This window comes from Rhinoraja longicauda, chromosome 18 (assembly GCF_053455715.1).
Source record: "Rhinoraja longicauda isolate Sanriku21f chromosome 18, sRhiLon1.1, whole genome shotgun sequence".
Classification (NCBI taxonomy): domain Eukaryota; kingdom Metazoa; phylum Chordata; class Chondrichthyes; order Rajiformes; family Arhynchobatidae; genus Rhinoraja; species Rhinoraja longicauda.
In genome coordinates, this window is record NC_135970.1 from 36,406 (window position 1) to 49,240 (window position 12,835).

General features: G+C 45.6%; 1 protein-coding gene across 3 annotated transcripts in view; it reads right to left on the reverse strand.

Annotated features, from left to right (window-relative positions):
- Positions 1–2,738: 2,738 nt before the first annotated feature.
- LOC144602188 (tripartite motif-containing protein 66-like) overlaps positions 2,739–12,835 on the reverse strand; it is a 255,557-nt gene continuing 245,460 nt past the window's right edge. For all 3 annotated transcript variants that reach the window (XM_078414925.1, XM_078414926.1, XM_078414924.1), the window contains 3 exons: positions 12,641–12,715; positions 11,407–11,559; positions 2,739–4,440 (listed from right to left, as the gene is read on the reverse strand). In XM_078414925.1, coding sequence (XP_078271051.1) covers positions 4,192–4,440; positions 11,407–11,559; positions 12,641–12,715 — 477 coding nt within the window. In that variant the 3' untranslated portion in view covers positions 2,739–4,191. The remainder of the gene's footprint in view (positions 4,441–11,406; positions 11,560–12,640; positions 12,716–12,835) is intronic.

A 12,835-nucleotide genomic window follows, 5' to 3' on the forward strand; every position in this document is an offset into this window, starting at 1 on the left:
AATGGTGTACCCTTATTGTTTTGATGTGTTTATGCTTTATTCTTAATTGTTAACTGTATGTTTGTGTTGTCATTTGCGAGCGGAGCACCAAGGCACATTCCTTGTATATGCATACTTGGCCAATAAACTTATTCATTCATTCATACTTCGCGCATTCATATACAATACTTTTAATTCCTTACTCATCTCACCCTTCACATCGATCCCTATTACACTTGGCCATACTCTCCTATCCCGGTAAGCTTTCTTTCCCGTTAATTCTGGGGTCATTAACTATCCCTTTAACTCTCTTTCCCTTTAACTCCATCCTTTAAATCACATTTGACACACCCCCCCCTTATTTAGTTTAAACCCACCCGTGTAGCAGTGGCAAACCTGCCTGCCAGAATGCTGGTCCCCCACCTGTTCAGGTGCAATCCGTCCCTTTTGTACAATTCCCCCTTACCCCAAAACAGATCCCAGTGGTCTAAGAATCTAAATCCCTGCCCCCTGCACCAGTTCCTCAGCCACACATTCAGGTCCTGTATCTCCCTGTTCCGGCCCTCGCCAGCACGAGGAACTGGAAGCAAACCGGAGATAACCACCCTGGAGGTCCTGCTTTTCAGCATTTTTCCGTGCTCTCTAAAATCACGCTGCAGAATATTCATCACCTTCTTTCTGACATTGTTTGTGCCGACATGCACTACCACTTCCAGTTGTTCACCTTCGCCCTTGAGGATTTCCTGCACTCTGTCCGTGACATCCTGGATCCTGGTACCAGGGAGGCAGCACACCATCCTCGAATCCCACCTGTTGCCACAGAAACCCCTGTCCGTACCTCTCACAATGGAGTCTCCTACTGGTATGGCGTTGCCTGATGTCAGACTCTTTGGTTTTGGCTCAATAGCACTTTTTATTTTCGCAAGCCAGTCTGCCACTCAGTGTGGTAACGTCTTCTTCACCGACAGCTTCCAAGTGGGTGAACCTGTTCTCAAGAGGTACAACACCCGGGGTCCCTTGCACTCCATGTCTCCTTCCCTTTCTCACCGTCACCCACCTTCTCTCTTCCAGTACCTTCGGTCTAACAATCTCACTGTAGGACTTGTCCAGGAACGACACAGTTTCTCGGACAAACCTGAGGTCATCCAGTTGCTTCTCCAGTTCCCCAACACGGTCCTTCAGGAGCTGTACCTGGATACACTTCTCACACTTGTAGCAGCCAGAGGCACCAACAGTGTCCCTGACCTCCCACATCCTGCAAGCATCACACTGAATCAGCTTGCTTGACATTTCCTTCTTGCATCTCACCCTCTCCAATGTTTAGTTTGGCGTCCTCCCTCAGCCTCTACGCCGAAGACTCACAGCCAAAGACGCGCACTTTTCTCACGGGCACTTTTAGAAACATAGAAACATAGAAAATAGGTGCAGGAGGAGGCCATTCAGCACTTCGAGCCAGCACCACCATTCATTGTGATCATGGCTGATTGTCCCCAATCAATACCTCGTGCCTACCTTCTCCCCATATCCCTTGATTCCACTAGCCCCTAGAGCTCTATCTAACTCTCTCTTAAACTTTTCTCACAGGGCACTTCCCTCAACAGGGCCGCCAACCCTTGAGCAAGCCTTGTTTATATCAGATGCTAAATTGACTAATTGTCCAGCCAACGGTCGTTCTCGCTGCTGCTTTGTCTGACCTGCTCTCAAAGCATAGCACCTTGCTGTGAAAAGCCGTTTTACATTGAATGGAAGTGAATACTGCTCATTCATTGTTTCCAAAGCAGTAGTTATCTTTCTCTCAATGCCTATTGACTAAAAATTAGTTTGTAATAACGAGTCGTAAACTAACATTACTGATATATTTCATTATGCTGCATCGATTGGGCATTGATTTGATTGCTGTGCCTTGAATGGGAATGCATGCTGCTTGCTGCAAACAGGCTCACTCAGTTTCCAAAGCAGGAGTTATTTTTCATACGTTATTAACTAACTAAAATGTAGTTAGTAATAACATGTTGTAAACTAACTTTTCTGATGTATTTCTGATGCTGCATTGTGCGAGTCATTTACTTGACTGTAGCACTTTGTTCTGAGAAGTTACTTTGCTTTTCATCTCAAAACACAAGGACAAAGGTCGAGGATCTCAGAAAACCAAGTCAGATTATTTTGCTGCGAAGCACCTATATTCTGCTGAAGAAGGGTCTCCACCCGAAACGTCGCCCATTCCTTCTCTCCTGAGATGCTGCCTGACCCGCTGAGTTACTCCAGCACTCTGTGAAACGTCACCTATCCATGTTCTCCAGAGTTGCTGCCTGACCCGCTGAGTTACTCCAGCACTCTGTGAAACGTCATCCATTCCTTCTCTCCAGAGATGCTGCCTGACCCGCTGAGGTACTCCAGCACTCTGTGAAACGTCACCTATCCATGTTCTCCAGAGATGCTGCCTGACCCGCTGAGGTACTCCAGCACTCTGTGAAACGTCACCTATCTATGTTCTCCAGAGATGCTGCCTGACCCGCTGAGTTACTCCAGCACTCTGTGAAACGTCACCTATCTATGTTCTCCAGAGATGCTGCCTGACCCGCTGAGTTACTCCAGCACTCTGTGATGCATATACTCTGTCCCAGGCCCATTTGAATTTGTAATTCCCTTTACAATATTTCCAATAACCTGTGAAATGTACACATTGAAAATAAAAGAATGTTACAAAAGTATATTCAGCATTAATACCCTTTATTACAGGAGTAATAAGAATAGCTACTTTTCTGAAATCAATTTAATTATAACCTCTGGACAATATACATATCTGCCGTGGTATAGAACAGTTAAATATATAATTCTCAGTGAAAGACAGTCATCAAACAACATTAACTTCAATGTCAGTGTCAGAAGCTATTTCTACATCTGGAATGCAAAATATTCTAATAAGTCATTAGTTTTAACAGTATTCTACTTTAAAAAGTATCACATTTAAATAATGATACTGTATTGACATGACTGATTATTTTGTTCATTTATTAATTAATCCAAGGTTCTTACAGTTTTCATTTTAAAGACTTGCTTCAGTCTGGAATGTCACACGCCAAGTAGCATGTGAAGCTGCTGAGTATGCGATAGAAAAGGTTCACATCACAGATCAATACAATAACTGACATAACGATCACCATATATTAACTGGGGGTTACTTGCACAAACAGGATGAGGTTTCCTGACCTTATCCCAAACCCTCACATTACCATTTTTCTTTTCGAAATCAGTACATAAGATGTTGAAAAATAGGATCTTGTAGCAGAACATCATCAGTATGCCAGATGTCTGCCAATAGCAATTATGCTAACCATGTTTGCTCATTTGTGAAACTAAATTATTCAAAGTTTCAAAGCTTTACAATCAAAACCTATGTAGTTTAACAAAGTTAGTTAGGCATGCTTCACTTCAGCATTTACTAAAAAAATTAAATCCATCCCAATAAACTAGTAGTGATCCAAATAACCACCACACCCGACTCAGGCAACACCTCATGTGCTAATTTGTAACAATCAATACTGAAATACAAAGGCCAAACTGATATCCCTCAACAACTTACACACGACCCAAGGGATATCCTTGACAGCATCGTTGAAAGTCAAACACTTTCAACTTTAAAGAAGGTACAAGCTGCATTCTAGTGAGGGTGGAATTCTGTCAGAGGCTCAAGGTCGATACTAATTCGCAGCAGGTTCTTCCAAATTTACCACTAACATGGAATAATAGGCAGACTCCCATGGAAATTTCTTCATTAAAGTAGTTTTCATTACATGGACTTTATCTTAAATGATGAAAAAGAAATGTGACTAGACCCTAATGCCCACTGCATTCTGCAAATTTTAAACAAACTAAAATAATCCCCAATAATCTGCGCCAAATATCACTGCAATGTTCTTGCACAACAATACTGTATTGTTACAAAAACAATACTGAAGTGGACAAGTTATGCAAGTCTTTCACACAAAGGAGGAGTCCATAATATACTTCATATAAGTGTAATTACTGCACAATAAATGATGAAAACAACTAGGAAGCAGGTATCCACATTCCTGAGAGATCCAAACGTTATTATAGACGTGTTTATTTGAAAAAAGTATGGAACAAAGAGATAGAGAAAAATAGATTGTAAGGGTGAGAGAAAGGCAAAGGAGGATCAATTCATGATACTTAAACATTCAGCCAGCAACACTATTTATGATCCTTATGGCTGTGATTTGCACCATGCCTGCGTCTTTTCTTTGACTTCACCGGCTCCTTTTCTTCTGTTGGCCAATTAAACCCATTAATAGTTACTGTGCCAGTTTCATTATCAATCTCTTCATAATCAGAATATTCTTGGGTTGTTCCTGGAAAGTTTTTGTCAGGATAAATGTCCTGTAGTTTTTCATCAAAGTACGTTTCCAAACTTCTTCCAGCTTGGGCCACCTCTGAATCTGGCTGCAGAAGGTCATCCAAGAGTCAGTTGTTTTGCATACATATTAGAATTAAATTCCATGTTATCCAAAGCTTATTTTTAATCCATTTTCTGCTGATAATAGTCAAAGTCTGTTCCACTATAGATAAGACTTGAAAGGCCTGGATATAGTGAATGTGCAGACGATGTTTCCACTAGTCTAGGACCAGAGGGCATAGCCTCAGAATAAAAAGACATACCTTTAGAAAGAAGTTGAGGAGGAATTTCTTTAGTGAGAGGGTGTAGAATCTGTGGAATTCATTGCCAATTCAATGGATATTTTTAAGGCAGAGATGAACAGATTGTAGATTAGTAAGGGTGTCAGGTGTTATGGAGTCAAGGCAGGAGAACGGTGTTGAGAGGGAACGATAGATCAGTCATAATTGAACGGCAGAGTAGACTTGATGGGCCGAATGGCCTTACTCTGCACCTGGAACCTATATTTGATTATACTTTGAAATGTCTCAGAGATATGGATTAAATATAATTTAAATTTGGGTTGCTCTTTATTCTCTTCCCCCTATTTAAAAAGAAAGTTCATTCCGCACATTTTATGACATAGTTTATTTAGAAGAATTAGGGGGGGGACCTCATTGAAACTTACTGAATAGTGAAAGGCCTGGATAGAGTGAATGTGGAGAGGATGTTTCTACTAGTGGGAGAGTCTGGGTCCAGAGGGCACAGCCTCAGAATTAAAGGAATGACTTTTGGAAAGGAGATGAGAAAGACTGCCATTGGCAGGATGGTGGTGGAGGCAGGTTGGCAGGGTGGTGGTGAGGGCAGGTTGGCAGGGTGGTGGTGAGGGCAGGTTGGCAGGGTGGTGGTGAGGGCAGATTGGCAGGGTGGTGGTGGAGGCAGGTTGGCAGGGTGGTGGTGGAGGCAGGTTGGCAGGGTGATGGTGGAGGCAGGGTGGTGGTGAGGGCAGATTGGCAGGGTGGTGGTGGAGGCAGGTTGGCAGGGTGGTGGTGATTGCAGATTGGCAGGGTGGTGGTGGAGGCAGGTTGGCAGGGTGGTGGTGGAGGCAGGTTGGCAGGGTGGTGGTGGAGGCAGGGTGGTGGTGGAGGCAGGTTGGCAGGGTGGTGGTGGAGGCAGGGTGGTGGTGGAGGCAGGTTGGCAGGGTGGTGGTGGAGGCAGGGTGGTGGTGGAGGCAGGGTGGTGGTGAGGGCAGATTGGCAGGGTGGTGGTGGAGGCAGGTTGGCAGGGTGGTGGTGAGGGCAGATTGGCAGGGTGGTGGTGGAGGCAGGTTGGCAGGGTGGTGGTGGAGGCAGGTTGGCAGGGTGGTGGTGGAGGCAGGTTGGCAGGGTGGTGGTGGAGGCAGGGTGGTGGTGGAGGCAGGTTGGCAGGGTGGTGGTGGAGGCAGGGTGGTGGTGGAGGCAGGGTGGTGGTGGAGGCAGGTTGGCAGGGTGGTGGTGGAGGCAGGTTGGCAGGGTGGTGGTGGAGGCAGATTGGCAGGCTGGTGGTGGAGGCAGGTTGGCAGGGTGGTGGTGGAGGCAGGTTGGCAGGCTGGTGGTGGAGGCAGGTTGGCAGGGTGGTGGTGAGGGCAGATTGGCAGGCTGGTGGTGGAGGTAGGTTGGCAGGGTGGTGGTGGAGGCAGGGTGGTGGTGGAGGCAGGTTGGCAGGGTGGTGGTGGAGGCAGGTTGGCAGGGTGGTGGTGGAGGCAGGGTGGTGGTGGAGGCAGGGTGGTGGTGGAGGCAGGGTGGTGGTGGAGGCAGGGTGGTGGTGGAGGCAGGTTGGCAGGGTGGTGGTGGAGGCAGGTTGGCAGGGTGGTGGTGGAGGCAGGTTGGCAGGGTGGTGGTGGAGGCAGGGTGGTGGTGGAGGCAGGTTGGCAGGGTGGTGGTGGAGGCAGGTTGGCAGGGTGGTGGTGGAGGCAGGGTGGTGGTGGAGGCAGCTTGGCAGGGTGGTGGTGGAGGCAGGTTGGCAGGGTGGTGGTGGAGGCAGGGTGGTGGTGGAGGCAGGGTGGTGGTGGAGGCAGGGTGGTGGTGGAGGCAGGTTGGCAGGGTGGTGGTGGAGGCAGGTTGGCAGGGTGGTGGTGGAGGCAGGTTGGCAGGGTGGTGGTGGAGGCAGGGTGGTGGTGGAGGCAGGTTGGCAGGGTGGTGGTGGAGGCAGGTTGGCAGGGTGGTGGTGGAGGCAGGTTGGCAGGGTGGTGGTGGAGGCAGGGTGGTGGTGGAGGCAGGGTGGTGGTGGAGGCAGGTTGGCAGGGTGGTGGTGGAGGCAGGTTGGCAGGGTGGTGGTGGAGGCAGGTTGGCAGGGTGGTGGTGGAGGCAGGGTGGTGGTGGAGGCAGGTTGGCAGGGTGGTGGTGGAGGCAGGTTGGCAGGGTGGTGGTGGAGGCAGGTTGGCAGGGTGGTGGTGGAGGCAGGGTGGTGGTGGAGGCAGGTTGGCAGGGTGGTGGTGGAGGCAGGTTGGCAGGGTGGTGGTGGAGGCAGGGTGGTGGTGGAGGCAGGGTGGTGGTGGAGGCAGGGTGGTGGTGGAGGCAGGTTGGCAGGGTGGTGGTGGAGGCAGGTTGGCAGGGTGGTGGTGGAGGCAGGTTGGCAGGGTGGTGGTGGAGGCAGGGTGGTGGTGGAGGCAGGGTGGTGGTGGAGGCAGGTTGGCAGGCTGGTGGTGGAGGCAGGTTGGCAGGCTGGTGGTGGAGGCAGATACATCGTGGCACCTAAGAAGCTTTTAGATAGGCAATGGAAGTGCAGAGAATAGAGGGATATGGATCATGTACAGGCAGATGAGATCAGTTTAACCAGGCATATTCAGCACAAACACTGTGGGACAAATGGCCCACTCCTGTGCTGTACTGTTCTATGTTTTAACTGTTAACATCTTTATCATAGTCAGTTTCTACCCAATATATGCTAAAAATAGCTATATCTAACCACTCTTTAAAAGTCCAAGTCCACGTAAGTGACTTATGAATGGTTAGCTTTTTCTGGAGTCATCCTCAAAATCTATGGGGATGGGGAGTAGGACGGGCACATTTGTTGCTGTCTTCACAGTTGTAAATCACTAAGATTCACCTGTAACTCAAATTGAACTTATTTGAGTTACAGGTGAATCTTAGTGATTTACAAATGTGAAGACAGCAACAAATGTGCCCGTCCTAATCCCCAGTGGCATAGATTTTGCTGAGCAGACAGAGGATGGCATTGTTCACCTTGTACACTCATTAAGATTCATGGCAATGCCATTATTTTGTTCTGATAATAACATTTAATTAAATTGGGAAGATTAAACCATCATGATGATAGGAATTATTCTGCTGCCTCTGGACTGACTTGGGGAATCCAGCTTTAATATTGCAAAGGAGACTGACATAAAATGCTGGAGTCACTCAGTGGGACAGTACTGCAAAGGATCTCGACCTGAAACGTCACCCATTCCTTCTCTCCAGAGAGGCTGCCTGTCCTGCTGAGTTTGTGTCTATCTTCTTTGCAAAGTATCTTTTCACTGTAAGAAAGACCCCCAAAATTATGGTTGCTTGGCCAAAGGAGAAGTGAGCTGCGTGGACACCAATGGCATTGGTCATTCTACACGTGCCCTCGCTTATCCATTCGGCATTGGTCATTCTGCACGTGCCCATTATTCACCATTTGTGGGAATATCATAAACAGAGCATGAGCAGAGAGACAGAGGGGTGTAAAATGAGGGTAGAAGCAATAGGTAGCAAGGTGAAAAGTAAAAGTGGTAGGCAGACAAATCCAGGGCAAAAATCAAAAAGGGCCACTTTTCAACATAATTGTATGAGGGGTAAGAGTGTTGTAAAAACAAGCCTGAAGGCTTTGTGTCTCAATGCAAGGAGTATACGTAATAAGGTGGATGAATTAAATGTGGAGATTGTTGTTAATGATTATGATATAGTTGGGATTACGGAGACATGGCTCCAGGGTGACCAAGGCTGGGAGCTCAACATCCAGGGATATTCTATATTCAGGCGGGATAGACAGAAAGGAAAAGGAGGTGGGGTAGCGTTACTGGTTAGAGATGAGATTAACGCAATGGAAAGGAAGGACATTAGCTCGGAGGATGTGGAATCGATATGGGTAGAGCTGCGAAACACTAAGGGGCAGAAAACGCTAGTGGGAGTTGTGTACAGGCCACCTAACAGCTGTAGTGAGGTTGGGGATGGCATGAAACAGGAAATTAGGAATGCGTGCACTAAAGGTGCAACAGTTATAATGGGTGACTTCAATCTACATATAGATTGCGTGAACCAAATTGGCAGGGGTGCTGAGGAAGAGGATTTCTTGGAATGTTTGCGAGATGGTTTTCTAAACCAACATGTCGAGGAACCAACGAGAGAGCAGGCCATTCTAGACTGGGTATTGAGTAATGAGGAAGGGTTAGTTAGCAGTCTTGTTGTGCGAGGCCCCTTGGGCAAAAGTGACCATAATATGGTGGAGTTCTTCATTAGGATGGAGAGTGACAAAGTCAATTCAGAAACAAGTGTTCTGAACTTAAAGAAAGGTAACTTTGAGGGTATGAGACGTGAATTGTCCAAGATAGACTGGCAATTTATACTTAAAGGGTTGACGGTGGACATGCAATGGAAGGCATTTAAATATTGCATGGATGAACTACAACAATTGTTCATCCCAGTTTGGCAAAAGAACAAACCAGGAAAGATAGTGCATCCGTGGCTAACAAGGGAAATCAAGGATAGTATTAAAACAAAAGGTGAAGCATATAAATTAGCCAGAAAAAGTATCATACCAGAGGACTGGGAGAAATTCAGAGTCCAGCAGAGGAGGACAAAGGGCTTAATTAGGAAAGGGAAAATAGATTATGAGAGAAAACTGGTAGGGAACATTAAAAACTGACTGCAAAAGCTTTTATAGATATGTGAAGAGAAAAAGACTAGTTAAGACAAATGTAGGACCCTTGCAGTCGGAAACAGGTGAATTGATCATAGGGAACAAGGAGATGGCAGACCAATTGAAAAACTACTTTGGTTCTGTCTTCACTAGGGAACACATAAACAATCTGCCGGAAATAGCAGGGGACCGGGGGTCTAACGAGATGGAGGAACTGAGGGTAATCCAGGTTAGTCGGGAAGTGGTGTTAGGTAAATTAAATGGATTAAAGGCCGATAAATCCCCAGGGCCAGATAGGCTGCATCCCAGAGTGCTTAAGGAAGTAGCCTCAGAAATAGTGGATGCATTAGTGATAATTTTTCAAAACTCTTTAGATTCTGGAGTAGTTCCTGAGGATTGGAGGGTAGCTAATGTAACCCCACTTTTTAAAAAGGGAGGGAGAGAGAAAACGGGGAATTATAGACCAGTTAGCCTAACATCGGTAGTGGGGAAAATGCTAGAGTCAGTTATTAAAGATGTGTAGCATCACATTTGGAAAGTGGTGAAATCATCGGACAAAGTCAGCATGGATTTATGAAAGGCAAATCATGCCTGACGAATCTTATAGAAATTTTCGAGGATGTAACTAGTAGAGTGGATAAGGGAGAACCAGTCGATGTGTTATATCTGGACTTTCAGAAGGCCTTCGACAAGGTCCCACATAGGAGATTGGGGTATAAACTTAAAGCACACGGTATTGGGGGTTCAGTGTTGAGGTGGATAGAGAATTGGTTGGCGGACAGGAAGCAAAGAGTAGGAATAAACGGGTCCTTTTCGGAATGGCAGGCAGTGACTAGTGGGGTACCGCAAGGCTCAGTGCTGGGACCCCAGTTATTTACAATATATATGAATGATTTGGATGAGGGAATTGAATGCAATATCTCTAAGTTTGCGGATGACACGAAGCTGGGTGGCAGTGTTAGCTGCGAGGAGGATGCTAGGAGGCTGCAGAGTGATTTGGATAGATTAGGAGAGTGGGCAAATGCATGGCAGATGCAATATAATGTGGATAAATTTGAGGTTATCCACTTTGGCGGCAAGAACAGGAAAACAGAGTATTACCTGAATGGTGACCGATTGGGAGAAGGGGAGATGCAACGTGACCTGGGTGTCATGGTGCACCAGTCATTGAAAGCAAGCGTGCAGGTGCAGCAGGCAGTGAAGAAAGCGAATGGTATGTTAGCATTCATAGCAAGAGGATTTGAGTATAGGAGCAGGTAGGTTCTACTGCAGTTGTACAGGGCCTTGGTGAGACCGCACCTGGAGTATTGTGTACAGTTTTGGTCTCCTAATCTAAGGAAAAACATTCTAGCCTTAGAGGGAGTACAGAGAAGGTTCACCAGATTGATCCCTGGGATGGCAGGACTTTCATATGAAGAAAGACTGGATAGACTAGGCTTATACTTGCTGGAATTTAGAAGACTGAGGGGGGATCTTATTGAAACATCTAAAATTCTTAAGGGGTTGGAGAGGCTAGATGCAGGAAGATTGTTCCCGATGTTGGGGAAGTCCAGAACCAGGGGTCACAGCTTAAGGATAAGGGGGAAGTCTTTTAGGACCGAGATGAGAAAACATTTCTTCACACAGAGAGTGGTGAGTCTGTGGAATTCTCTGCCACAGAAGGTAGTTGAGGCCAGTTCATTGGCTATATTTAAGAGGGAGTTAGATGTGGCCCTTGTGGCTAAAGGGATCAGGGGGTATGGAAAGAAGGCAGGTACAGGTTACTGAGCTGGATGATCAGCCATGATCATATTGAATGGCGGTGCATGTTCGAAGGGCCGAATGGCCTACTCCTGCACCTATTTTCTATGTTTCTATGTTTCTATGTTTCTAAACAAATTCCTTTTGATGAGATTTCTCAAATTCTCCCAGGGATGGAAACTTGAAATAAATGTAATATATACTCCTTCCGCACAGTTAAGACCAATGCTACAATGTATATTTGCAGCGACAAGACCTGTACAGCGCTAGTTTCCATAACTCACATCATTCAAGCAACAGTGGGAAATTGGCCAGACAATGTTCTATAGGTTGTGGAAACAGTTTATGGAACATTGAAGATAAAACTAATAGGAGTCTTCTAACACCTGTAAAGCCATGTAAATCTTACTCACGTAATTAAATTTTGCACAGTTCAGAAACATAAGCTGAATATCAGAAATAAACTCTTCTGGTGTGTAGTAATGGAGTGGGCTCTTTTTCAGAAGCTTCACCCTGACAGTAGAAAGATCCATTGGCCTTTTGATGATCTGGTAGTAATGACGTGCCTGAATAAAAGCAAACATTAATTATTACGCAGCAAACATTGGAAACTCAAGGAAAGGTATTGCTGGAGCAAACAAAAATTAAATGCATGCACATTTTACTTTCAGCGTCATCCAATCCACCGTCTTCTACTCTTTAACAAATGTTTACATTTATTCCTTGCAATCCTGCCCCCCCACCCCCCACTTTCCTGCATCTATTGCTCTTCTACACACTAACCTAAAAGATTAGCTCTGATTGTTTCTGCACAAATCGTTCCTCAGCTGTAGTGCAATTCCAGCATTTTTTTGTTTTTATTTCAGATTTTCAGTATTTGGATTTTAGTTCCATAATTTATAAGTTGGAGACCTGGCTGAATTGTAGCTACCTTATCCCAGAGTCAGAAAGCTGTGCTTTCAAACCATCATCTGGCCTGGTGGGGGTTCATCTCTATGGTAGGATTTTAAACTGAGGAATCATTTGCCCTCTCAGGTGGAACTATCTTGTAACAGCAGTGCATGTTAATGTCCATAAAACAGGTTATCTAAACCACACTACAAGTGTTCCACATCACCATCAGCACCCTTGCTTTGTGATACTACTATCAGCACCCTTGCTTTGTGATACTACTATCAGCACCCTTGCTTTGTGATACCACCATCAGCACCCTTGCTTTGTGATACTACTATCAGCACCCTTGCTTTGTGATACTACTATCAGCACCCTTGCTTTGTGATACCACTATCAGTCCAGCTGGACCTCTATATGGACCAGTGTCAGCCTTTAAATCCACATCATGAAATCACCTCCTCGACACTGGCCTATTGACACAACTCAAATTACATTTTAATGGTAGATACAACGAAAATCATGTCCTTCGCTGTTCAATCCAATCAAAAATGGAAATAATAATATTTAATAATCGCACAACCAGCTAATGTCAAAGTCCAAACATTAGCACTTGCCAAATTGTTCAGGGCTAATCTCGACAGTCATGTTGAAGCCTCACTGCAGAAAGCTAGCTGTATTGTACACTCCTATATGGTTCACTATATCCAAATATTGCACTCCCCTTTGTGAAATGTAATAATAAATTCTTCTTACCAGTGGGCTAACAGGCTCATGGAATGGCAGGCTGAGTGGATAGCAGTATAGGTGCAAAGTCAATTTTTCACATTTCTGCAGGCAACGCAGTATGAAGTTAATAAATAAATTCTTAGAATAGATATACACATACATTGATCCATACACCAATCATTATGTCACTATTTAAGAAGAGTAATTAAGGAAAAATAATAA